This window comes from Monocercomonoides exilis (genome assembly GCF_001643675.1).
Source record: "Monocercomonoides exilis strain PA203 chromosome Unknown scaffold12-1864167, whole genome shotgun sequence".
In the NCBI taxonomy this organism is placed as follows: domain Eukaryota; phylum Preaxostyla; order Oxymonadida; family Polymastigidae; genus Monocercomonoides; species Monocercomonoides exilis.
Genome location: NW_027150557.1, coordinates 1,786,802 through 1,811,562, shown reverse-complemented (window position 1 = coordinate 1,811,562; position 24,761 = coordinate 1,786,802). Strand labels below are relative to the sequence as shown.

At 34.4% G+C, this 24,761-nt stretch overlaps 9 protein-coding genes across 9 annotated transcripts; 3 read left to right on the top strand and 6 right to left on the bottom strand.

Moving 5' to 3' along the window:
* Positions 1 to 221: 221 nt before the first annotated feature.
* On the bottom strand, positions 222 to 2,121 carry MONOS_5625 (actin-related protein, unidentified; the record flags this gene model as incomplete). The annotated part of the gene is made up of 9 exons (XM_067875793.1): positions 222 to 421; positions 499 to 592; positions 714 to 794; positions 935 to 1,033; positions 1,132 to 1,228; positions 1,340 to 1,462; positions 1,564 to 1,688; positions 1,739 to 1,940; positions 2,003 to 2,121. 9 exons carry the CDS (start codon positions 2,119 to 2,121, stop codon positions 222 to 224), a joined length of 1,140 nt encoding a protein of 379 aa, XP_067731421.1.
* Positions 2,122 to 2,553: 432 nt separating this feature from the next.
* MONOS_5626 (putative HECT E3 ubiquitin ligase) lies at positions 2,554 to 6,480 on the bottom strand. The gene is made up of 5 exons (XM_067875794.1): positions 6,285 to 6,480; positions 6,127 to 6,198; positions 5,897 to 6,080; positions 4,208 to 5,817; positions 2,554 to 4,004 (listed from the first exon to the last, which is right to left on the bottom strand). The coding sequence occupies exons 1-5, from the start codon at positions 6,453 to 6,455 to the stop codon at positions 2,919 to 2,921; spliced, it is 3,123 nt and encodes a 1,040-aa protein (XP_067731420.1). The 5' UTR covers positions 6,456 to 6,480; the 3' UTR covers positions 2,554 to 2,918.
* Positions 6,481 to 6,903: 423 nt separating this feature from the next.
* On the top strand, positions 6,904 to 8,004 carry MONOS_5627 (uncharacterized protein; the record flags this gene model as incomplete). Its single annotated transcript, XM_067875795.1, has 5 exons — positions 6,904 to 6,979; positions 7,038 to 7,128; positions 7,179 to 7,362; positions 7,500 to 7,522; positions 7,602 to 8,004. The coding sequence occupies 5 exons, from the start codon at positions 6,904 to 6,906 to the stop codon at positions 8,002 to 8,004; spliced, it is 777 nt and encodes a 258-aa protein (XP_067731419.1).
* Positions 8,005 to 8,479: 475 nt separating this feature from the next.
* MONOS_5628 (uncharacterized protein) lies at positions 8,480 to 10,766 on the bottom strand. The gene is made up of 2 exons (XM_067875796.1): positions 10,648 to 10,766; positions 8,480 to 10,549 (listed from the first exon to the last, which is right to left on the bottom strand). Exon 2 carries the CDS (start codon positions 10,317 to 10,319, stop codon positions 8,673 to 8,675), a length of 1,647 nt encoding a protein of 548 aa, XP_067731418.1. The 5' UTR covers positions 10,320 to 10,549; positions 10,648 to 10,766; the 3' UTR covers positions 8,480 to 8,672.
* Positions 10,767 to 10,769: 3 nt separating this feature from the next.
* MONOS_5630 (putative cathepsin B6 cysteine protease) lies at positions 10,770 to 11,988 on the bottom strand. Its single transcript, XM_067875798.1, has one exon. It carries the CDS (start codon positions 11,960 to 11,962, stop codon positions 11,093 to 11,095), a length of 870 nt encoding a protein of 289 aa, XP_067731417.1. The 5' UTR covers positions 11,963 to 11,988; the 3' UTR covers positions 10,770 to 11,092.
* A 108-nt stretch (positions 11,989 to 12,096) lies between these two features.
* Positions 12,097 to 14,499, top strand: MONOS_5631 (uncharacterized protein). The gene is made up of 5 exons (XM_067875799.1): positions 12,097 to 12,244; positions 12,284 to 12,353; positions 12,411 to 13,211; positions 13,348 to 13,647; positions 13,819 to 14,499. The coding sequence occupies exons 1-5, from the start codon at positions 12,149 to 12,151 to the stop codon at positions 14,232 to 14,234; spliced, it is 1,683 nt and encodes a 560-aa protein (XP_067731416.1). The 5' UTR covers positions 12,097 to 12,148; the 3' UTR covers positions 14,235 to 14,499.
* Positions 14,500 to 14,889: 390 nt separating this feature from the next.
* On the bottom strand, positions 14,890 to 17,251 carry MONOS_5632 (uncharacterized protein; the record flags this gene model as incomplete). Its single annotated transcript, XM_067875800.1, has 1 exon — positions 14,890 to 17,251. The coding sequence occupies exon 1, from the start codon at positions 17,116 to 17,118 to the stop codon at positions 14,890 to 14,892; it is 2,229 nt and encodes a 742-aa protein (XP_067731415.1). The 5' UTR covers positions 17,119 to 17,251.
* A 1,457-nt stretch (positions 17,252 to 18,708) lies between these two features.
* Positions 18,709 to 23,955, bottom strand: MONOS_5633 (uncharacterized protein). The gene is made up of 14 exons (XM_067875801.1): positions 23,913 to 23,955; positions 23,523 to 23,781; positions 23,411 to 23,453; positions 22,545 to 23,344; positions 22,276 to 22,383; positions 21,986 to 22,153; positions 21,645 to 21,890; positions 21,094 to 21,494; positions 20,540 to 20,807; positions 20,060 to 20,285; positions 19,695 to 19,943; positions 19,433 to 19,560; positions 19,191 to 19,354; positions 18,709 to 19,083 (listed from the first exon to the last, which is right to left on the bottom strand). Exons 1-14 carry the CDS (start codon positions 23,921 to 23,923, stop codon positions 18,942 to 18,944), a joined length of 3,213 nt encoding a protein of 1,070 aa, XP_067731414.1. The 5' UTR covers positions 23,924 to 23,955; the 3' UTR covers positions 18,709 to 18,941.
* A 43-nt stretch (positions 23,956 to 23,998) lies between these two features.
* MONOS_5634 (putative 60S ribosomal protein L31-1) lies at positions 23,999 to 24,725 on the top strand. The gene is made up of 2 exons (XM_067875802.1): positions 23,999 to 24,032; positions 24,136 to 24,725. Exon 2 carries the CDS (start codon positions 24,136 to 24,138, stop codon positions 24,517 to 24,519), a length of 384 nt encoding a protein of 127 aa, XP_067731413.1. The 5' UTR covers positions 23,999 to 24,032; the 3' UTR covers positions 24,520 to 24,725.
* The last annotated feature ends 36 nt before the right edge of the window (positions 24,726 to 24,761 follow it).

The window sequence follows — 24,761 nt, the reverse complement described above, 5'->3', positions numbered from 1 at the left end:
ATTTGAATAATCACAACGAAAACAATGTCGACTTTTTTTTCAATCAAGATTTTGAAAATTGAAGAAAGTTCAACAAATTTTTATTGCTTCATCTGCAATGTCCAATATAAGAATATGAATAACATCAAATTATTAAAATTAAATTGAAAATTTTGAGTTAAATATGTCAAAAAAAAGTATATTTAGCCAACAAATTCACTATTTCAAACACATCTCTTTTTCTACATATCAAAAAACAATCTCATTCCTTCTGTTTCATATTTCTTTTGAGAAATCCAGAACTGCTGAACAATGTCTTGACTGGCAAGAACAGCAGCACCAATCCAAGGAGATAATATTCGATCTTTTGGCGCTTTTATTTTAAGCGGAAATTCTGGTTGAAGGCGTATTCGAATAGAAGAAATGAGCCGCTCAGGAAATCCTATGAAAATGAGAATAAATATTATACAAAGTGGGATAATATTTTTGATTGGGCAAAAGAATAGGCAATAGTGAAACCTTTGAAAAGTGTTGAGCCTCCAGAAAGATAAATTGATGAAGCAAGAGTTGCACGAAGAGACGACGACATTGCAGAAATCGAATCAACAAATAGCTAAAAAAGAAAAAAGATAATAATAAATCGTTGATTCAATTTTGCCACAAATTGAAGAAAATGAAGCAAAGAAAAGAAAAGAATAAATTGTAATGAATATGTAAAAATTTGCACGAATTACCTTATCAACAGCAGGCTCTTCACAATCAACGAGAAGTGGATGAAAAAGAATTTCTGGTGAAAGAAATCGTTCTTCGTTGATCTTTTGTGAACAAAATCACACGAAAAAAAGAAAAGATTTATCAACATTCAATCGAATTATTATATGCAGCAATTATTTATGTGAAAAGGCAAATACAAACAAATTCAACATCAACATATAATAATTAGCTCAATGCAAACTGATATTGTTTTATGGTCTGGTAGCGTATAAAATGTTTCAAAGTCATTTGATCCAATTTTCTTTCGATCTTCATTTAAATGTTCTGAAATGAAACAAGTCTGTAATTAATAATAAAAATATATATTGTCAGAATTATCAAAAAACGGAATTTCAAAACAATTAATTGTATTCGCCAGCAATTCAAATAAAAACAAACTTTTTCTTTAATCAATTTGACAGTTTGCCAATCTGAAGAAGAAGGAAAAGCGTGTCCTTTTAATCGAAGAAGATGTTTCAATCTGTTCGTTATATCTCTGTTTGCCAGATAGAAAATATTCACATTTATAAAAAACAATTATTAAATCGCAAAATAGACATAGTTCAAAATATTGACAAAAATCACAAAAATCGTTTGCTGCACATACATCCCTCCCAGTTCTGTGATGCGCTGAGCAGAGAGAAAGACTCTACTGTCAACAATTGGTGTAACTGAGGTAGATCCTTCACCACTTTCGACAACAATTCCTGTAGCTGTACCAGACGCATATCTCGTTGAATTCAATAAAATGCACAAAGTCATTTGGGGTATTATTTAATGAAAATGGAATTTCATAAACATGTTGGACAAAAACAAAAAGCTTTGTCACACAATGAAGCTAGTGCTGTGTTTATAAAATAAAGATTTTTAACATTCAATTTTTCAAAAAAGAATTGCACCAATTTCATTTTCGTTTGCTTTGTAAAAATTGTTGGCTCAACTAACATCACGTTTCTCTTTAAAAAATTGGAGAAATTTTTATTTCAAAAATAAGAGATGTGCAAACCCCATCTGGATCAACGCTCAGTTCATTGGAAAATATTGTACTTAATAGATATTCATAGTTTTCAAAATCTGGAATGCTACCATGTTCTGAAGGATATGAAAGACGTAAAAGTCCTTGCTTTTCAAGAGCTTCGGAGCCAGCTATCAACGTGTCAGTTCCAATGCTTTCTTCAAAGGGGTCTGATTGCTTATATCTTCCAATTCTTTAAGTCAAAAAAACAAAAACAAAGTTCTTCTCAAATTGATTACAATCAATTTTCCAAACAATGATGGAGTTACAGTTGAGGGAACAAATTTTCCAGAAAATCCACTTTTAGTTAAAGAGGCCCCTAAATCAATTACTATTGCTTGTCCATTATCTTTTAGCGATAGTTGTGACGACATGCACAACTCTATTTATTGGTAAAATGAATAATTTAAACAATCCAATTTATAATTTTGTAGACGTAAAATTTGTGAAAGGCAATCAAAAGGAAATTGAAACAATACAAAGAGTTTTTTAAAAATAAATAAATAAATAATTTAACTGATTCAAACAGCTTTATTAAGTCAACAAATCAATACACTTTAATTTATAAAGGGTGTTGTATTTTTCTTGATTTGTTTCAAGCACAGTTTAATTTATGATTTTTTTTTATTCATGAAGACGAAATGGTTTTTTTAATTGTGCATCAAGTCGGGATTGCAAATCTGTTCCCTTTCATGAAAATCAAATCATATTTTTTCTTTCCACTTTCTTGGAAAAGATAGTGAAAAATGTCATCGCAATTATAATATTATGTTCAATAAAGAATAAATAAAAATATCTTATCAACATTTTCCAAAAAAGCTTTTAGTGTTTTATTCAAAATGGAGAAAAAATATACAATTTTTTAATCTTTACAATCTAATCCTTCAAATTTTTTGTAAAGATTTTTGTGAAAAAACAAACGAAAATTTAACTCAAATAAACAATAAGAAACGCCAAATCATATTTCAAAAAAACTCAAAAAACGAATCAAAAGAATGAATTTTTGTTCAAATCTATTAAAATGAACATAAAAAATATACCCTTTTTGATTTCGCAGAGCAAAACAAGTGCAAATTTATTTGCTTAAAAAATTCAACTTTCGCAACAATTTTATTCCATCAAACATGATGAAACAATCCTTCAATTATCCACAATCAAAACTTCAAGTCTTTTATCTCAATCCAAATCCCTCTGAATAGCTGATGGCCACACTCAACTTCTCTCTCAGCTTGTCCTTGCTGTCATATTCAGGGAGCATCAGAATGTTGAAGCACGTGTGCGACGACGGCAGCTGGTCAGAGTCTGGCCCATTCCGCACAACAGTCACAACGACAGCCTTCAGCCCTTCAATCGGTGCTCTGTCAGACGAAGTCACAAAGTACAGAAACTTCTTCCTCTGCTTCTCGTCAAAGTCGTTGATGACAATGTCCCACATCCACTTCACCACTGGCGTGTCTGCTGTGAATCCTCCGTCGTACTTGGCACTCTCCCTCAGCAATGTGAAGTCCAGTTCGTCTGTCCCCACAATCAGCTCCTTCAGCTCCTCCGGCCGCAGCATCCACAGAAACTCCCCCATCGTCTTGTCAAACCCGATCTTCATCGCCGAAGCTGCGTTCTGCACAGCCACGTGGAAGAACCAGTCCAAATACAGCTCCACAAACTCCTCTCTGTTCGTGTTGTCCACATCGATGTTTTCGCCTCCTGGCTTGAGCTCAACGTTGACCACTTCTGAGAACACCTTCCTTGTTGTGGTGAAGGTCAGCCCCAGAACAGAAGCATCTTCTGTCTCCAGCACAAACTTCAGCGACTGTGCAATGGTCGGCTGTATTTCTGCCAGGTCAGTCAGGTTTGGCCTCATCCCCAGCAGCAGCTTGTACATTGCAAGTGGAAAGTGCAAGTCCAGCAGAATGTGGTTGTATATCGCCAGGCCGAGAATAACACCAATGAGACGGTATTCTGCTGCCTCTTCGGGAAGGAAAGGAGAAAACCAGTGAAAACGAGCAACAGAAGAAGAAGAAGAAGAAGCATTTCCAGGTGAAGAATCAGATGATGATGTGTTTGAGGATGATGAAGATGAGCTGGATGATTCTGTTCCATCGTCCATTTCCGTTACAAACATTCCATATTGTGGATTGAAGATGTCTCGAATGAGAAGCATGAAGAACTCTTTCCGCACTCCTCCTTCGTCAATTCCTTCTTCCCCTGAAAACTTCACCTTCAACGGCTTTCGCAAGTCTTCTTCAGAACAACAATCCAACTGAGAAAAAAATAATAAAAATCGAAAAAAAAAAAAACAAATTAATAAACTTTCGAAAAAAAATAATATTTTTAAATATATTTCAACCTCACATAGAATCATTAAAAAATGAATTTTATCAATGTTATTTTTTTTTTTTTGAATTTTTTTTTAAATAATCCAAATTTCAAAGAATATCTCAGTAACTCTTCACTTGAACACACCGCTACAACAGCATCGTGTATCAAATTGTCTCTTTTGAGTGTGATGATCAAATAAGGCGACTCCTGCCCCAGCAAAATAGACGACAGGATTGTTCTGCCAAACACCTGCTGCTTCACCCGCTCTGTTGCTATCTTCATTACTTCTGACTTCGCCTCTACATTCAACAGGAAAGGAAACGCACAAAATGAAAATTTTCCATTTTCTCTCTGTTTGACTTCTAAATCAAAATCGATATCTCGCAGAATGTCAATATAAAACGCATCTTCACCTACAAGTGGTGAAAACGGCTGATCAGAAGATAAAGATGATGATGATGAGGAGGAGGAAGAAGAAGAAGAAGAAGAAGAAGAAGCTTGAATTGATTTTGCTTGTTTCCGTCCAACATCTTCTCTTGTTGTGCTGGTTGAAATCAAGAAAGGGGAGAACAGCAGATCATTCACAAATGTTACTGCTCTGAAAATCACCCCAAGTGTTATCGAAGCATGCTTCAGCATAGCCAGAGAAGTAGCTGGCGACACAATCTGCAATGTTATCAGCGCATGGATTGGCTGAATGATCTGCCTGATTGCATCACCCGGCCACCTGGCAAGCCATCCAATCAGAACTTGTCTCAGAGAAATAGGTGGAATGGAGCGATGTTCACACAGCATTGAAATAAGACGGGATGTCAGTTCAAGATTCTTGCTGGCAGAATTGATGAAAGATTCGCCAGATTTGGTTGCATTCGTTTTTTTTGCTTCATCTGATTTCATTTTGCCACTTTTGTCTTTAACATTTTGCTGGATGGATAATAATCCGTTTTTATTTTTGTTTGAAGATGCATCTTTGTTGTGACCAGGCATCTTTGAGATGGGCAAAGAAGAGTCTATGCTGTCATATAAATTATCATCAGCTTCCTTCTCTTCCTTCTCAGCAATCTCATTGTATACTTTCTGAATAGGCACCGAATTGCCATAAGAAGATGCAGACAGATAAACAATGTTGGACTCAACCAGCTCTTCCACCAAACAGCAGCATGTGCCAACAAAAAGAGTGTCCTCTTCTTTGAATATTGGCGCAAGAAGGTAAAACGGAAGCAGCCGCAAATAAACAAGATCGCTTGCAATAAGCTCCAGGATATGCCCATTCGCATTCTCAAGTTGCAGAAAAGGCATTTTCATCGGAACAGTTGCAGCTTCAACTTCTGAAAAAAGATTTTTCTTTAATACACTTGAAGAAGTGCTATTCTCATTCGTCACGGACAAATCCCCATTAACAGCAGAAGTTTCTGTGAACTCTTTCTGTTTATCTGTGTTGCTTAAATGTGTCGATTTGTCTGATGAAAGGGATACTGGTAAAAGCTTCCCAAGCGCATCTTTACACTCCTTTTGAATTATTGATTGTTCTTTTCCATTCGACTTTTGTGGGAAAGATGTTGAAGATTTTGACTGTATCTCAATTGGTATATGAGAAAATGGTGATGATAAAGAACTATAATTTGCTCGTTTGTATCTTGTTATTGAAAATTCTATTGTTTGATTTAAATATCTGAGTAATTTTGGAAAATATGATGTAGATATTTTCGAGATCTTATCATATATCTTGATGATTAGCGCAGGAGCTGGGCATACTAAAATATTGCAAAAACAAAAATGAAACCAAAAAGTATTTGTTTAAAATTCAGAACAATATAGGAAAATATGCAAAACTGGAAAGAATATCTGGAGAGAGATCGTGTGCTTCGGATAATTTATGAAAATAATTGTTTGCTTTATCTTTATCGGTATTTTCAAAAAAAGAATGAGCAAGAACTTCAGGGTTTCCGAAAACATGATCAATAAATCGTTCAATTGGTAATGGATTTGATTCTGCAAGTGAATAATGTATAATTGCCTAAAATTCAGCTTCTGTAAATAAATTGTATTTATCTGTACCAAACCTTCATATCCTCATACGTTGCAACCAACGGTATCCAATTAATAATTGGGCACATATTAAACGTTGTTGATGACTGATAAAATGTAAAAATGAAAGATTTCATCAGGACAAGAGACATACAACAAAAAAATAACATATAGAAATGAAATTTCAACAAACCACTCTTGCCTCCAAAAATAACTTTTCATTTTCACTTAAATTCGAAAACAAAGGGTGACTTGCACAAAGTGGATTTGTACAAGGCTTCTTAAAACAGCCAATGGTCATTTGCCTTTTCGCACGCTCACGTAAATATTTTTTTCTCTTTTCTTCTGGCAAGGGCCGATTCATAAAAGATTATCGAAAAAATTATGATGGTTTTTAAACAAAAACTGAGTATCGCAATAAGCCTTTTTTAATTTTAAAGCGTAAATATTAATAAGTGTGAATTAAAAAGAATTTCTATTTTATTTATTTATTATTATATTGAGAATGACAAGAAAATGAAATCTTTTTTAATTGTTAATTAATATTAACACTTCACAGCTTTGCATAGAAAAACAATTCGACTTAAAGAAATATTGAAAAATAGTTTTTATGAAATTCATTTCATTTTCTTTTTTTGATGATTCAATGAACATTTGCCGAAATATGAGAAAAATTCTTTTAATTGAGACAGAAGTTGAAAAAGTTCGTGAGAAATTCACACTGAAAATAGAGAATATTTTTTTTTAACATGAGATTTGTTGATAGTGAAAAAACTGATCAAAGTATTATTGTTGAACGTTGAATAGAAAACATGCATATTGCACAAATCGAGCGTGAATTAGCACAAACAGAAAAGGACTTTCGTTTTGGAAGGATGACTGCATTCGGTTTGAGTATTTATTTTATTGCAAAGTTGCAAAAATAGCTTTCTATTAATTTTTTTAGGAACAAACCAAAAAGATATTCTTGTTGAATTGGATAAATTGCGAGAGCAGCAACTGGATTTATCGCTTCATTTAATATCGAGAGAAAAAACGTTTTTTTGTTTTCTTATTTATTTTATATTTTGTTAATTGTGATGACTAGTTTTCAGCCAGCATTGGCCCAAGAGGGAATGAAGTTAGATAGTAAAACTCCGGGCCAATTTATGTCCGACAAAGTGTCACATCTTTTGACTGCAGGAATGACACTTCACGAATCGCCTCATTTTGCAGGACTTGGAAAAGAACTTTCTGAAGGAGAAGAAAGCCAAGCAGAAGTGAGAGACATGGTTTTTATTTTTTTATCATTAATTGGAGGGAAATACTTTATCGATTTAAAATTCGTTCATCAATATTTTTTCATTAATTACTCAATTAAAATACAATTAATTTGGCCTAACTTTTTCACAACTCAATCTTCCATCAGCTGATCCAACTAACATCATCATTGTATGTATCAATAATTATTTTTCCTTTTGAGAATATTTTAATAACGTTTTCTCATATTAATGTGAATTCATTTTCAAAGAGCTGCTACAAATTCAAGAGTCACTACCATGATTGATACATCATCTTTGATGCATTTTCCAACTAGAGACGGGGATGAAGAGGAAATGGAAGAGGAAATGGAAGAAGATGATGACTATGACGAGGATTTCGATGAATGGGAAGCAAGAATTCAGCAGCAACGCGAAAATGCAGAGATTCCATTGAAAGGAGAAGACGGCTTTGAAATCTTAAATGATATGGATATCGAACGATTTGGAGGGGAAGAAAAAGTCAAGGTTGAAGAAAACGAAGAAACACGAAAGAAGAAAGTTCATCGAAAGCAGAGTGGAGGTGCATCTGTTTTTGCAGACGTGTTTGGAGATGGAGATGGAAACGAAGGAAGAGGACGAGAGAGAAAGAAAAAAGGAAAGAAAAGAAGCTGAATGAGAAATCAATAAAAATTGGCAAATTATTTTTTTCTATCACTTTCAAAAATCGGATAATCGTTCCATCTACTGTTTTGGCGAGCATACGTCTATTTGAAACAAAGAAATCTAATGATTTCGGTGGAATTTGCTTGATGAAGAGATTAACTAATGAATTCACCAAATGTTTTTCGCTCGTACCAATTTAAGTTCATTTCTTACAATTTTTGATTTTTTCATTCTTTTAATGAATTTTCGAGAGAACGAATTTTGAATGCTTTCATGAATACGGAAATTGCTGATTGCATTGACTTTTTGTGTTATTTACTTGTTTTCTGCAACAATCAGGTAATAACTGTTGCAATCAAAACATCAAAATTACAAATTCTATTTTTTCGATTGGAGCTCACGTTTTATGTTTGAGATTTATTTTTAAAATAAAAAAAAAAAAAAAAAAAAGACATCAAAATTTATTTGTTCAAGAATTAATATATTTTTTTTTTTTTTTTTTTTTATTTTTTTTTTTTTTTTTGGAAAAAGGAAATCTTAAAGCAAATGCATCAACAACGCGGTCGCTTATATTCCTTCAAAAAGAATGATGAATCTTAAAAAAATTTTGTTGTTGATCAATTCAAATAGACTTTTGAAAAATCGGATAAGACTCATTCAAAAAAGGAAACATCGCACTAATCCAGATTAAAATGAATATTCAAATCAATTGCCACATCATCCACCTGCACAAGATAGAATTCTACCCAGTCTGGTAATCTTGATCCATATTTATCAATCAATTGTTTTGCTGCCTCTTTGTCGCCTTCTCCTTCAATATGAAGCAGAATTGATGCCAAATCATTCAGTGACGCTTTCCATCTGTTGAAGTCGATAAACAGGCGCAGGTTGTCAAAAGATGTCGAAGAGCCATTTCGCATTTTGCGTCTATTGAATCTATTCGAATTCTTTCTTATTGATTTAATAAACGCGTCATTTCCATTCTCATCTTCCTCCTCATTTCCGTCAACTCTCAACGAAATTGCTCCGTTCTCCATCAGCCAATTGAGTTGTATCAGACTTCCCTTTGCATGTGCAGACTTCAAACCGAATCTGATGGATCTGAACAGCGATGCAAGATGTGTTGCACTCATCTCCATTGCCTCATCTCGATCAATAACAGGAACTTTCTCAGCATCCAAGTCCTGAACTATTCCATCAGCCACACGCCATCCGAACAGCTGCCCAACCACATCTGCTTTGCACTCTTCAATCGAAGAAAAGCAATCTGTTAGAGCTTCTCTAACAGGAACCTGGCTTTGCAAGGTTAACTGCTTGCTTGACAGAGATGGTAATGCAAAGGAGGGGATTGGCTTTGATATGTCTGAATACACAGGCCCCAACGAATGCGACAGTTCGTGTAACATAACATGGTCCATCATGCCTGTCTCACTCAGCAGATGCTGTTGCGAGCTGTGGAGGATCTTCATTCCTATCGGTCGTATAATCACCTTCATTTTTTCCTTTATAATGTTCGCAAAAAGATGATTCCTACTTCCTTTCTTCTCCTTCACCACCGGGTCATTTGGAAGGTTATGCGCCATTCCCACCGAAGGTGTTCGAACCCTTCCGCCTGCATAGATCATGTCTACCACTTCCAAATGCATCTCAACAGGATTTTTCCGCTCGGCTGTTCTTTCGCCTTCTTTTTCTTCAGATGACTTTGTTCTCCACATCCACTTCTTCTTCATCGGAAGCGTAGCCTCTACTGCTTGTACCATCCTCACAAGCGACTTTGTTTTGGTTTCTTCCTTTGGTGCCCTCAACATCACTGCACACATCCACGAACCTTTGGCACCAAACAGTTTGTCCTCATATGTCTCTATCGGCCCAATAACCACATCCAGGTCGTGTTTTTCTCCAAGTTCAACCCACATTTCATCTGTTTGTTTGAGTGGCTTCCCTTTAAAAAGTGCACTTGCTCTTTTGATAAGGTAATTTCCTAATTCTGGATCTTCGTTGGAAATAAGTCTGCCTGCAAGATCAACATGGAAATAAAGTCTCTTCGCAAGTTCAGGCCATGTGTCGCGTATTGTTTGAGCAATGAAGTTATTTTCAGTGTCTTTTCTAACTATTGTGTCAACTCTCATCATGAGCTTTTTCTTTTCTGGATGTGCACTTATGAATTCATTGATTTCATTTACTGTTGTTCCTGGTGGATAAAATCCAGCTTCTGGAGGAGTTTTATCCACAACGACACTGAAAGATCCGCTTGTGTCAATGGATATATTTCGTCCGCCAAAAAGTAACACAGCATCTCTTTCGTTTATTAGATCACAAAGCATATCATCTTCGTTTCCGTTGTTGATGCAATCGATAATTTCTCTTTCCAAATTATTAATAAAAGATTCTCCATTTGGGCTCGCCTGATAAAAGAATATTCTATCAGTAATTTGACAGGCTTTTGCTAAATGTCGTATTGCTTGCTTTTTTTCATTTGAAAGACCTTGAAGATACTGATCCGATAAAACTTCGAATTTAATGTATCTAGATAAAAGTTCACTTTGCGGACAATCTTGAGAATAAAGCAATGGTCCAACGAGTAAAAAGACAAAGAGAAACATGAAGCGAAATATTATTTACAGTAAAAAAATACACAAAAATTGCAAATGCCTCAATACAAGAAAAGCCGAATAAGAAAATGCAATTCGACCTCAATTTCAAGAATGTTGTCGTTTATCCTCTCTTTTTACCACATTCATCCTTTGTTTAAGAAAAAACTGTGATCGTGTGTATAACATTTTCTCTGATTGGATTGGATTTTTGATGCAATAAACAAGGATCAATAATTATTTATGAACTGAAATAAAAATTTGAGAAATATTGGTAATTTTGGAAATGCGTAAAAACTCTTGATAATTTCCTTTATTCTCGGGAAAAAAAGAATGAATAAAGAAAATTTTCAATTAAGATAAACACTAAAATCAAAATAAAATATTCCCACTAAAAATCCAAACCAAATAAATAAAAATTTAGGATAGTGCAAGTTCTTTTTGACATTAAGGCAATAGACTTAAATGTCATTATTTGAACTCACAAAATCATCAAAAACAAATAATTAGCAGTCAACAGTAACTGCATAAAACTTTTTCTCAAAATCACATTCATTTTTACCTCTTATGATCTTAAAGAATCCATTTTCTCCAAAGTTAGGTCCCCATGTATTCTGGCATAACCAGTACGGAGTTCCTTCCTCAATTCCCCAACCAACAAGAAGGACAGCATGCCCTCCAAAACTTGCTCCTTCTTTATGTTGATAAACGCCTGATCTGTATTCAGTAAAATCTCCATACACAACCATGTGAGCATAAACAGGTCCATTTTCTATTAAATGCTTTTGAATAATTGAAGCAGGAATACCAATAGCCCTGGTTCCTTGATAGCGCGTCACAGTTGAACCATTCATGCACCTAGATGGACATGATGGAACTCTTCCAGTTCCAGATACATACGGAAGGCATTGTTCTGTTGTAATTCCATGATCACGTACCCAAATCATTGCTCTTGAGGGACTGCCTCCACTGCATCCATTATCAGTTTTATCGCAAGAAACAAGATCTTGAGCAGATAAAGTTCCATGATTGCATCCTTTGATGGCAAATCTTGTCCCTGTTGATTCTGCTGTTGCTAAAGCATAGCAACTATTACAATCTCCTTGGTCAATAACTGGAGGAAGCATTCCTTTCCATTCTTCTCTTCCATCAAATTCATCTGGTACATCATTTGGTTCAACGTAAGGCTCAAATGGCTCGTCGTCGTCCACAATTGACCCAAGTCTGCGCTTTGCTTTCTCGATTGACATTATTGAAGGTGGATATTCAACAGCAACCCAAGTCGATGTTGGATCGTTATTAATTATTTCCACGTAAAGGCCGCTCAAGGGAGACAGTAGAAGTGAAAAAGTGACAATTGGAAAAATAGAAAACATTGAACAGATAATATTGGATAAAGGTTATGGGATTTTGAAAGTTTTTAATCCAAATAGAAATGAAACCAACCTTGCCCATAGAGTATGTTTGGAGCAACATATGAATTTTCCAAATTAAAAAGGAAATACATTATATTTTTTTGATTATCTCGTGATAAAATTTTTCGTTTTGCTTCTGAGTTTTCAATGAGTAAATTTTCAAAACTTACGCTGGATAAAATTAGTGATGAACTATGTTTAAAAATAATAGAAGAAATGAATTCATTACGAGATGTCAAGTCGGTTTGAATCAAATTATGTTATGATATTTATTCCTGATAGTTTTTGACAATTTCAAGAAAATTCAAATCGTTAATGAGTCACAAATTATTTTTGAATTCATTAAACGGAAGTTTGATTTTATTTATGCGGTTATTTTCGGAGTAAATTTTCGGATGTTAATTTTTAGTGCTTCATCATTCAGTTGGAACAGATGTTATGATAATTGAAAATATAGGAGAAATCGACAATGTTATAGCATCTGGTGCAATTGAAGCTCTTCCGCTTCGTTGTGCTCTTTCTGAAGTTTCTGCTCCAACTGATAGTCCGATATCAGTCTTGTCAATATCATTCCAATCAGTGTACGATAACGACAGCGGAAGCCAACTATTTCCATTGTATTACCTCAATGAAGATCATCAGTTAAAAACAACGTTTCTTGATTATAGCTCTGAGAAATCAGAAGGAAAATCATGGAAACAAAAGCAACCCTTGACAATTAAAAATTGCATTAAAACTCTTAAAGGGATTCGAGGATTAACAATTTTGGTAACGGATAAAACAAATGAAGTCAAAGTTAATGGACTTGATGCGAAAGGAAACACGTGTTTTGAAACATTGCCAGGTTGGATATCCGTAAATGGAAAAGAGAATATTGAAGCACTGCAGAATGAGGAAATAATTGAAGTTGGCGGAATGTTTCAAAGCGCTGTGTGGGTTACAAAGAGTGGGAAGGTTATGTTCTTTGGTGATTCAAATTGGTTCCTTTCGAGCTATAATGGCAGTAATGAATCTGAAAGTGAGGGTATTCAAATGACTGCAGAACCTGAGCCTCTTATTGAACTGACTTCGAATGAACTGTTCCATCCGCGCTTTAATGAAACACTTTATCCAAAAGAAGAGCTGTTGAAGAGAAAGGGGGAATTACATGGAATATTTGGCCCGTTCACTGTATCAAAAATATACGGTGAGAAAAATATGCTTTTGACAAGTGTGTTTTGTTCTAAATTTAGACAGTAAATATTTCATATGTTTTTTTTTAAACTTTTAAAACTTTTCATTCATTCTTCATATAATAAAATATATCATTTCAATTTTTTGTAATATTTTTATGATAATTGTCGCAGCCGATGGTGTACCATTTATTTTATGTTCTGACGATCCTTCGCGATACATTGAGGATGCATTTGTTCCCATTCATCCGCCCACCTTTTTTCACTGCCAGAGCATCGTCCACGTTGACCAATGCGGAAGATACACGGCTTTCTTTACCGATGATGGAAGAGTCGTGGTGACAGATAGCGGAAACACTGTGATAGAAAAGGTGGAGAAGATGAAGACACCTGTTTTTGAGAGAAAACTTCCATTTAAACTTGCAGCACTGAAGACTTCGGTATTTACACGTGGTGGCTTGATGCTTTTGACAGGTGTGATGGAGGTTGTATGAGAAGAGAGGATGACGAGTGTGCGAAAGAGCATTGTAATATAAGTTATTTTGGAAAAAAAAGAAAAGAAATGTTATATTCATTTGAATAGAAATATTTTGTGCTTATATTTTAAACTTTCTTTTTTATTTATTTATTTGAATTGAATTTCAGTGGACGGTCGAGTTTTCTGTCTGAAGCTGACGCTGATTGAGGCAGTCAACGACATTTCGTATGGATCTCCCACGATGGACGATGACGATGGGATGTTTGGTGACGAATCAGATGAGAAAATGGAATGCGAAATGGATGAAGAGAAAAGCGACGACAGCAAAATGGATGTGGAAGAGAAAGAAGAAGAAGAATCAAAAGACCAAAAACAACCTGAAGATGACGTGTTGCTTGCTGATGAAAACTTCATTGAAATAACTCGTCTTATTCAGATGTGTTGTGCACCTTCAAGTTCGACTTCTCTTCCATCTTCTTCTGCAACTCCTTCTGCTTCTGCTGAAAGTGTTAGTCGCTTTGCTCCCCTGATCAGATGGATAAAAGAGCAATGCAATTCTTTTGTGATAATTTTTGACCAGTAATCTTCACATTGAACAATCCTATTGGATTGGAGTGTTGAAAAAAGTTATTAATTTTGATTCTTATTGTCAAAGATTGTTGCCTCCTATGTATATTTTCTTTCTTCTTTTTCAGAATCAATTTTTCCCCCTCGTTTTTTGCGGTAATTTTCATTTTTGAGTTTCAAATATTTATTGCAACAATTCATTTTAACATAAATCTTTTTTTATTCGCCTAAGTTCATATGACAATTAAAGATATAAAATGGAAAGCAAAGTTTAAAAAAAAGATGGACATTTTCTCTTTAAAATAATAAAAAAAAAGAAGCTTCTCAAAAATAATTTGAAATCATCTTCAATAAAGTAATGATTGTCTAAAAAAAAAGGAAAAAACAAAAAACTGAAATTCATAAAATATATTCTTAAAACAATAATATTTTCGATTTCACTAAAATGTTTGTGCACTTTTTTTTTAACTTTTTGTTAATTTTTCAAATAATCATCTTGAAAGTCAAATGAATAACATTCCTAAACTGTTCATAAAGATTTCTGAATTCGCCTTTTTGAATTGAAAATCTTCACTCGTTTATTGCTTCTCGAAGATAAAATCAGTATTTCATGTTTACTAACCGAACTGAAGAATAAATAGAAATTATTAGTTCAAAGGCAGTTGCATTGATCAAGATAATTGTAATTTCTTGTTCTGAATCTGTGGCAGAGCCAAAAGAGGGTTTCTTTGTGCCGGCAACACAAGAATAGAAGTTCCTGTATTTGGAACAGCAGGAGAGGGGTATCGAATAGGAGGAGTCGCAAAAAGAGCACCGCTTGTTTCTGTTGTTGTCCTTTTCTCCTTTTCCTTTCCCGTTTGCAATGGCAATTCAACATTCGGTCTGAATTCAGATGTAGTTGTTTCAATTTTTAATGGAGAAGATAAAAGTACAAGTGACGGTTCTTCAGCTGAGGATGATGTCGAAGAAGGAAAAGGAGAAGGAAAAAATGATTCTGAAAAGGAGGAAGATAAAAGAGAGAAGTTTTGCGAAGGAATTGAAGATCTAATGTGAGATATTGGTAAAAAAGGAATGCTATTTTGGAATGAATATTGAAGATTTTGAGGAGGTAAATAAGAAGAACAGAAAGGAATGCAATAAATATTTGAATGGAAGGTGTCATCAAATTGTATTCCAGTGGAGTTGGCCAAGTTGTTGCTGTCATCTGAAGGCCTTTCATAAAATTCATTTAGTTGATACAAGTTAATATCTTGCATTCTCTTCGGAATAACATCTCTTTTCTCTCTTTCATATTCATTGGATTCTTTTCCGTCTTCCTTTCTCTTTTTCATTTCTTCATATTTCACGTGATCAATATCGCAAAATGTTAACTCATTATTTCTGTTTCTTTCAGGTCTTTCATCGTATTCAATTAATTCCCTGTGATAAGACGTAGGTTGAATAGCCATTCTAAGCAGATGATTCTCTTTCGAAGAACCTTCACTTTCTCCTCCGCACGTCGAATGATGCAATTTTGTTAATGAAGAAGATTGTTGAAGCATCTGCAGATAATGACTTGAATACAAATGCATTTCATCTGCTCCTAAATTATTGCTTGTATCATTCAATTCTTGAGTCAAATCTTCCTTTTTGCAGTTTATCAAGTATGGATTTCTATTCATCCCAAGTTCTTTTTCACTCATTTTACTGTTTATGTGTTTTATCTCTGTCACTTTCTCGTTGCCATCTATTTTCTTTTTACATCTTTCTTTCTCATTTTTAATTTCTTCTTTTCCTTCTTCTTTCAAATTTGCTCCTTCATCTTCCATTCCTTGCAATGTATATGCGGCTTCATAATCCTTTCTGCTCCATTCCTCTTTAACCTTCCTTGCTATGTCCCTCGCAAACTTCCGAGTTCTGTCTTCTCCAACAGACCATCTCATTAGACCTTCTGCAATAGAGCTATTTATATCGTCCTCTTCTTCTATTTCTGTTGCTTCTTCGAAATCTGTTTCGGTCTTCATGTTCAATGCATATTCTGTTTTGATTTCGCCTGGATATATTGTTTCCTGTTTTTGTCCATTTTTATTGTAAATGTTTAGTTCTTTATGTCCTTCTCTTTCAGTAATTTCTTCACTTTCCTTTCTAAGATTGTTTGTCCAAACTTTGTGAGCCATTTCTCGTCGAATCCTCCATAAAGCTTCCGAATCTAACGTATCCGCATCTTTTTCGTATTCTATTTCATTTTCAATTCGTTCAGGCCATATCCATGTTTTTTTTCTATAACAATTGGCAGATCTAAGATCATTCGTTTCTTTTGGCTTGTCATTTCTTTCATTGCTTGTTAATTTACATGAATTTTCGTGCATTTCTTCCACTAATGGTTCCAATCTCATTTTCTCACTAATAATACAATGGTTTTCTTTATCAAAATTCTTTTTGTCTTTTTCTTTAAATATTTTGTGTAAATTGATAATCTCATTTGAAGACATTTCAAGCCCAGTACTTATCCCAGACGCATCGTTGTAATCGCATCTAATAAATATTGAGTTTCTTTCTATTTTTGGTTCTCCTCTTTTCTTGATTTGCAATTCATCAAGTTTCATTTGTTCAAGTTTCCTAGTCTCTTCATTTTCTTTGCTTTGATTTTCTTCATGTACTGAAGGAATCAAGAACGTAGTATCTCCTCCGAAACATTCGAATTTTTCTAATAAGGGCATAAATGGTTCTTCACTTCTTCCGCTCCGTAATGCTCCTTCAACAGTTGACTCGTTTTGCCTTTGCAACAGTGATTCTGATCCCCAACTGCAAAGATATTTCCAGTCATTTTCGTTTGGTACAAATTTTATATTGACAAAAGTTCTACTCGCTTCTGTTTGTATTTTATTTTCATCCTCAAATTGCTTCATCAAATATGCCATCTGTCAGTAAAAAATGTTCTTCTTTTGGGGAAGATTCTTTTTTATGCTAAATTGTTATCGTTTTTTCACTCAAGAAAATTTCAAAATCAAAATAAAAGCGGTTTTTGTTTTCTTTCAAACTGATCAAAATTGTACCATAAAAAATTATTTATATCCAAATATTGTGAAATTGAAGTTCAATTTCAGTTCTAATTTATTAAAAAAAATTTCATTCAAATATATGTTTAATGGCGATGATTATTATCATTCAAAAATTTTATTGAACATTGAAAAATCGCAAATTAATAAAATCATATGTCAAAAATGCAATCATCTTTTTTTTATTAGCTGATATTTTACTGCACATTAAAGGAACATAAACAAAATAAAGTGTTGAATTTTCCTTCTTTGAAACAGAAAAAATAAAACATTGAATTCCCTGGCTTTTTTTTCTTTTTTATTATGTTTTACTGATTGATCACAAAGATAAACAAGCTATTAAATGATAATTTCAGATTTGTATTCTTCCACTTTCGTATGTTATTTAATAATTTCTTTTTTTGATTAGTTTTTATGCAAATATGAGCAATTATTTTTGAAACCCTATTTTTTCTGACGAAAATTTCGGTTTTTGTATTTGTCATGAATATTTGTGAATGAACCTTAAAAAGTGAAAGATCCTTTATAATGTCTCCACTATTTTTTTAAATAAAATAATGGGTTTTGAAACGACAGATAAACATTTAACAACAGAATGAAAATTATTCAACAATTGTGGGAAAATATCGGACTTTTGGTTTTTTCATTTCAAAATGAAGCACTTTTGAATTTCTTTTTGTAATAAAAAAAACACAATGAAAATGAATTCATTTTTTGAAATACGTGATTGGTTCCATGGCACTTTATAATATATGGGTAAATCTTTTTGAAAAGTCGCAAATGATAAATTTTCAAATAAATAAAAATTTTCATATTTTTATGAAATTTTTGTCCGTGAACTTCAAACATCACAAAAATGGAATCTATTTCTGGATAATGCAATTTCAAACATTCTTAAGAAGATTCATAAGTGGAAACGAAATTTTGAACAAAATATGAAACTTTTGATATATATGAAAATTAAACATTTGCGACTTTTCAAAAAGAATTACCCATATTTTTATAATTTTTGTTTATTAATAACGAAATCCAATCATTTTTGGAATTATAAATAGAAAATCAAAGTTATGAGTGAAGCCATTTTTTCTGCACAAAATGCAAAAAAAAGTTTGAAATTTCGTATTTTCCCACAATTGACCATGAATTTTTATAATAACAGACTCTCCGATAAAAGAAATGATTTTTTAATTAATCTCCCATCAGTTTTTGATTTATGCAGTGAGTTTGACATTGACAAATTTCCTTATAGAACAACACAATTTTCAAAAGAAAAATATATAATGTTAAAAATCGGACAATCAATAATTCTTTCATTTTTTCAGAAACAAAACAATGTCGCTTCAGTCATGGGAAAAGATAATAAAGACTCGCAAACAAGACATGTCCCAATATCTTTTGTTGAACATCATTTTCAAGAACATTTTTGTTGCTTATTGTGAAAATTTGCTCTTTTGTGGTGAAAATTACATCATTTTCATGTAAATCTCAAAAAATAGTTGTCATATTCTAAACAAAAACATCATAGATACACAGAAGTGTAAAATAATAGGCAGAAATGAGAAAAGATAAAAATTATAATTTATTATCCCTCAGTATAGAAGCAATAAAATGAAAGAAGTGAGAAAAATAAAGAAAAGCCTAAGAATCAATGCAATAACAAAAATATTATAAAATTATTCTCTTCATTATTGTTTTACTACTTTTTGTGGGTTTTGAAGATCGTATATATGCCCCCAAAGTTTTTTAATGATAATATTTCCATCCTTCTCAACCAAATACCGAAGTCTCTTTTCAAAATTAATCCAGTGCTGTTGGTTCCCTCCAGCGCTTCATTTGAAAATGCAATCAATTCAGACAAAAGTAAAAGATACAAAGAAATAAACAAAAAAAGTTATTTTAAGTAAATAAAATAGAAAATCTTCTATTTGTCATACCGTGCAAGAATTGAGATGGCAGCGCTTTTTTCTGTTTCGTGGATAGCTTTTGATGCCTGGTCCAAACATTTTGTAACCATTGTGGCACCAGGAAGATTCACAACAGGCGCCAACATGAGTGTCTCACTTAAATACATACAGACCATTGCAAGCGCCTTTTTCCCCTTTAAATTTGTGAGAAAAAAATTAGTTATCAAATAATATGAATAAAGAAATGAATTTATTTTATCATTCAATCTAACCTCAGTTGTTGTTGATTCACGAAGACGTCTGACATCATCATACGCTTGGTTGACTGTTTCTACCATCAGCCCAACAAGTTCTTCCATATACTCAGGCATCTGTGCATACAGCGCATCATTGCTATCAACTGTTTTCATCAACAAAATACAAAAAAATAATAGAAAGTTATTATCATTTGTAAAATCATCACAAATAAAAAATAAATGGAATATGATAATTCATCAAATTTGTATCACAAATATTAAAATTCAAGTTCAATACCGTCTTTTGCTTTGAATGGAAGCCTCTTTTGTCCGAGTGTTGCGAGCAGCCAGACCATCCGAGAGAACAAAATACCCCTTGAGCCTGTGTCTGGCCTCCAGCTGTAATCGTTGATGACTTTGATCAAAGCACGAATCAGAACAAATGCACCAAATGTTGGATGGCCAGGCGCAATCACAAGAAGAGACATCATCTCGCTCACAAGCTCCACAAGCTCTGGCTCTGTGTCCACTGTTTCTGAACGTATTGCTGGGAAAAGGTAATGAAATATCACATGTATTAATCAAATTATTGATATAGTAATATAAATGATAGAGAATATCAATAAATGAAGAATTCGTTTCAATGGATGAAATGGAACACACTTTTTGTAGCAGGCATCTCCAATATTTGTGTTATCATCAGCCTCAGAAGCACCTCAGCCTGTCCAATCAGATTGTTCGCAAAGGCAACACAAGCAGAATCAATGAGAAGTCGAATTCTGTCGCCAACATCAGCAACAGAGGGGCATGTGACATGGCTGAAGGCTACACATCCTTTCACAAATGACAACGTTCTCTTTGTGTGGTGGAAGTTCACAAAACGACATGTCTGTCAGGGAAATAAAAGAAGTTTACAATTACGCAATTGCACAATCATACAATACATAATGAATTCAATAAACAAAATGAACATATTAATTTATAAAATTCAATTTAAAAAAATTTTTTCCAGTTAATTTCTAATCATCAAAAGCAATTGAAATTACGTCTCACTGTTTCTTTCTCTCTTCCAATCAACCATTTTTTTATGTCAATCAATATTTCTATTATTTCTTTCTCTGATATTTCCATATTTTAGCATACCTTCATTGCAAGTCCATTCACAAAAAGCACAATTTTCGTCTTCAGAAGCTCGTATTTCGGGAACACTCGTCGCAAATCCACATAAAATGTCAGCTGCTGCTCGATGTCTCTTCCCAGATCGACTTTCGTAGCAAACTGCACCAACATTTTGTCCATTCGATTCAGCTCGTCTTCTGCTGTGAATGAGTCCACCCACAAAAAGGCCTTCTTTGCCATCTCAAACAAATAGTACACAGTCACCGAGTCTGTGATCGGTGGAACAGATGGGCTGAAACAATAAGCATACAACAAAAACAAACAAATAACAAATAGAAAAAAGCAAAATGAATTGAAGAATATTCAATATAAAACAATGACTCATTTCTCAATATGCATAAATCTGATTACAAATAAATGAATTCTTTATGTCAGCATCACAAACGATTCCTTCCCACCTAATTCTTTCTTTCCCTCAAACTCTTCAAATTTCATATCCTTCTATCACAATCATAATTCATATGCAACAACACTCTTTTCGCCAATCTCTTTCTCTTTCTCTTTCCCTCACAACACACCGTGCCACAGCAGATATGATGACCATTCCGAGTTCTCTGGACTCGTCTTCTGAGAGAAGGTTCGACAGCTGCTGGAAGGTCGTGTTTGCGATGAGTGTGCCTGTCGACGGATGGGCTGTGGCTGCTGCACAAAGCGTCTCACACAGCAGCTGCATTGCTGGAGGTGGAGATGAAAGAGACTGCGATGCTCTTTCTCTTCTCCGCTCTTCCCTTCGCTCTGCCTCTTTCTTCGCTTTCTCTTTCGCTCCTTCGCCTTCTTTCGAGTCTTCTGCTTGTTCGTCTTTCTTTGTCGCGTTGTCGACTTCTTCCATCTCTTTCTCAGCTGCTGATTTCTGAGTGAATTCTGGTGTGCCTTGAATATGCCTCGCTATGTCCTTCAAAAAGATGTCTGTTTGCTGATCCTGAAAATAACACAAGATGCAAATAAAAGAATGTTATTCATTCAAAACCAACATATGAATTCAATATTGTTGTTTTTATAAATAAACCAAAAATGCAATATTAAATAAATTCATTTCTCCAATAATGTAATCTCCATCAGAATAACATACAGTGCAGTAGAGAATGGGGTATTTGATCCAGGTGCGTGTGACAAGCAGATATTCCTGCACATTTGTGATCTTCGTGGCCATCTTCCAGACGGTGTTGAGCAGAACGAGCCGGTCGCTTTCGTCGGGTGCTGCTTCGCAAAGGCGCCTGCCCAGCTCACTCAGAAGACGTGCCAAGTTGTAGGCAGACGGAATCACTTCAGCAGAAGCAGCAGCAGCAGAAGAAGATGAAGAGGACTTCTTTTTCACCTGAACAGATGCAATTTGAGAAGAAAAACATAAAAGACAGATAATAAAACATAACACAGATAAAAGCAGATAAAACAGATGAAAACGCCACAAACAGATCCCAAGAACTGAGCAACAGCTGGGTCCTTTCTGATTCTCTCTAAAATGGTGTCGATGTGAAAGACGATGCGGGGTGCAGGAGACAGCTCAATCAGATGGAACAGAAGAAGAGAGTCCGGACAGGCTGTGGAGTGCAGACGCAGCAGAGTGGCACACAAATCATCCTGATGGAGAAAGATATCAACATTCGTGTGATTACACAAAATATTCAATTGTTGAAAATTTTATTAATAAATGAAATTAAGATTTATCACAATAGGGATAATATTAAATGTGAAGAGCATACGTGCTTGTTTGAGCGAGCGAGTGATGTGATAAGCATCTGCATACAAGGCGAATACACACGAAGATACTTTGAGAAGTCAATGCCCAGCTGCTTCATCTCGTCTTTACGCTGCAAATACAAATAAATGAGAAGAAAATAATGGGTGATAAATTGATTGAACATAAAATCTCCTAATATCCCCAAAACTTAACAATTCAAAAATGACCCAAAAAATTTCCATTGAAAAAGTAGTGATAACTTAACATTATCTTTTGCTTTCTTAAACAAACCTTTTGGCTCTTAGCATTGTTCAGCTGGAACAGGAAATCGTCAAAGTTGTTTTTGAAGATAACCTTCTCCTTCTCCTTCTCTTCCATCGTCCTTCCTCTTCCGCTCCTCACCGAATACGACGTAGATGAAGAAGAAGATGCAGAAGAAGATGCAATGGACGATGACGACAAAGCTGAAGACGAGAAAATCAGCGAAACGTCGCTCGTTTCGCGGATGGTGCGGTCTGTTTCGAGTCCCTTTTTTGCGATGTAGCTGCGGGCATATGCAGACACAAGCGGATGGCCGATTCCGTTTGTCTGCTGCAAAAGCCTTTCGAGTGTTGCAGTGTATGGGTCATCCAAAAGGAAGGAAAATACCCTCAGAAGTGCTGCTTCCACGAAGATACGCGGAATCAGCTCCCGAATAGACGACACTTTGTAAAGCCAGTTCAATGCAGTCTCCTTTGTCTTCGCATCAACCTCTGCCGGTGAAAACTTTCCAGGCTGTGGAACTTTGAATGCCATCACAGAAAGCCTCTCAAACACTTTTTCCCCAAACATATCGAGACCTTGACACACAATCGCAAATAGACGAGGGTACAAGTACGGATATGTCACATCTGTCAAAAACTTGCATAGTTGAATAACAATTTTTAAAGCCTTCACTTTCTCATCATTTTTCCACGCTTCAGCAAGTTCAGATTTTCGCTGATCAGCAAGTTCAATCACTCCTTGAAATGAAAGTTCATGCACTTCTTCAATTTCCTTCGCATCTGAATTATTTAGCTTCTCTAAGCGGATTGTGAAGCGTGCAGGCATATCTGTTTTGAGATAAAATCAAATATAAATTCTTGACCCATGAACATCAAAATAAACTTTCAAAATACCCTTTTCAGCATATCGAATCATATGACTAGGCGTGAAAAATATCTAGAAAAACCAATGCGTTTGAACAAATAAAGAAACATCACTACAACAAAAAAATTTAAAATTCATTACAATTGGATCGTCTTCTTCATCTTCCTGCTCATAAGTAGTTACAGTTTTCATCCCAAAAGTCAAAGGGTCATCTCCAAGACCAGAATCACCACTAAGCGGATCATAATCAAGAACTTGTGAAGAAGCACTCTTTGATGCCTTTGATTTTTGTGGTGATGCTGTTTCTGGAACTTGTAACAATGGATGTTGAGCTTCAGTTTCAGAAAAATTTAAAGCATATAGCTTTCGCTCAAGCTCATAGTCGCGTTGACGAACGGACCTTAAGTCAAAGAGAATTTTTAATTTTTTCATTCATCGATAATTTTCAATTAAAACAAAATTCGTATGAACAAAAATAAATATTTGAAAACAAAAAGTCACAGCATTTGAACAATAGTTCATTTTTCATACCAAGCGCTCATGAAGTTGTAGTTATCCCACAAACAACTGATCTGACCCTAACTTGCGCATCATTCACAAATATTGTCAAATGAGGAATATTTAATCCATTTGATCATTTTGAAAAGGGAAGTTTGTCTTGTTAGTAGATTATCATCATAGATTAAAATTGATGGCATTATTGTTTATTTGGATATAAATTGATTTTTTGGGATTATTTTTGATTTGTTTTAAGATGGCACCAAAGTTGAAGAAACAATCAAAAAAGAAGCAGAATGAGCGCAGATACAAGGGACCAAAAGAAGTTGAAATGACGATAAATCTTCACAAAGCATGCCACGCTATCTCCTTCAAAAAGAAGGCTCCTCGCGCAATTAAAACCATCAGACAGTTCGCTAAGAAATACATGCGCACCCGTGACGTTCGTCTTGATACCAAAGTTAACAGCTATGTCTGGAAAACAGGAATTAAGAACATCCCACGTCGCATTCGTGTTTCATTTGAGAGAAAATTGTCTGAAGACGAAGACGCAAAGGATAAATACTACGTCTTGGTTAAACATGTTCCAGTGAAAAGTTTCCACTATCTTCTGCCAAAAAAGATTGAAGAATCAAAGTAAAATGTAATCATTTCTCTTTTATTTCTACACATTTCCCGTGCATTCAAATAACTTTTAAAACAAACTAATTTTCTTTTTGATTTGTTGATTTTAGCTTTTAGAAAGCTAACGCGTTGATTGCTCTCATGTAATTAATGCAAAGGACAGTATATAAAGGACATATTGACATTTCAAAGACCAATAGTCTGAGATCGGATTATTTGAAATGAATTATTTGCATAAAGAAGAAAGATAAAGGTGTT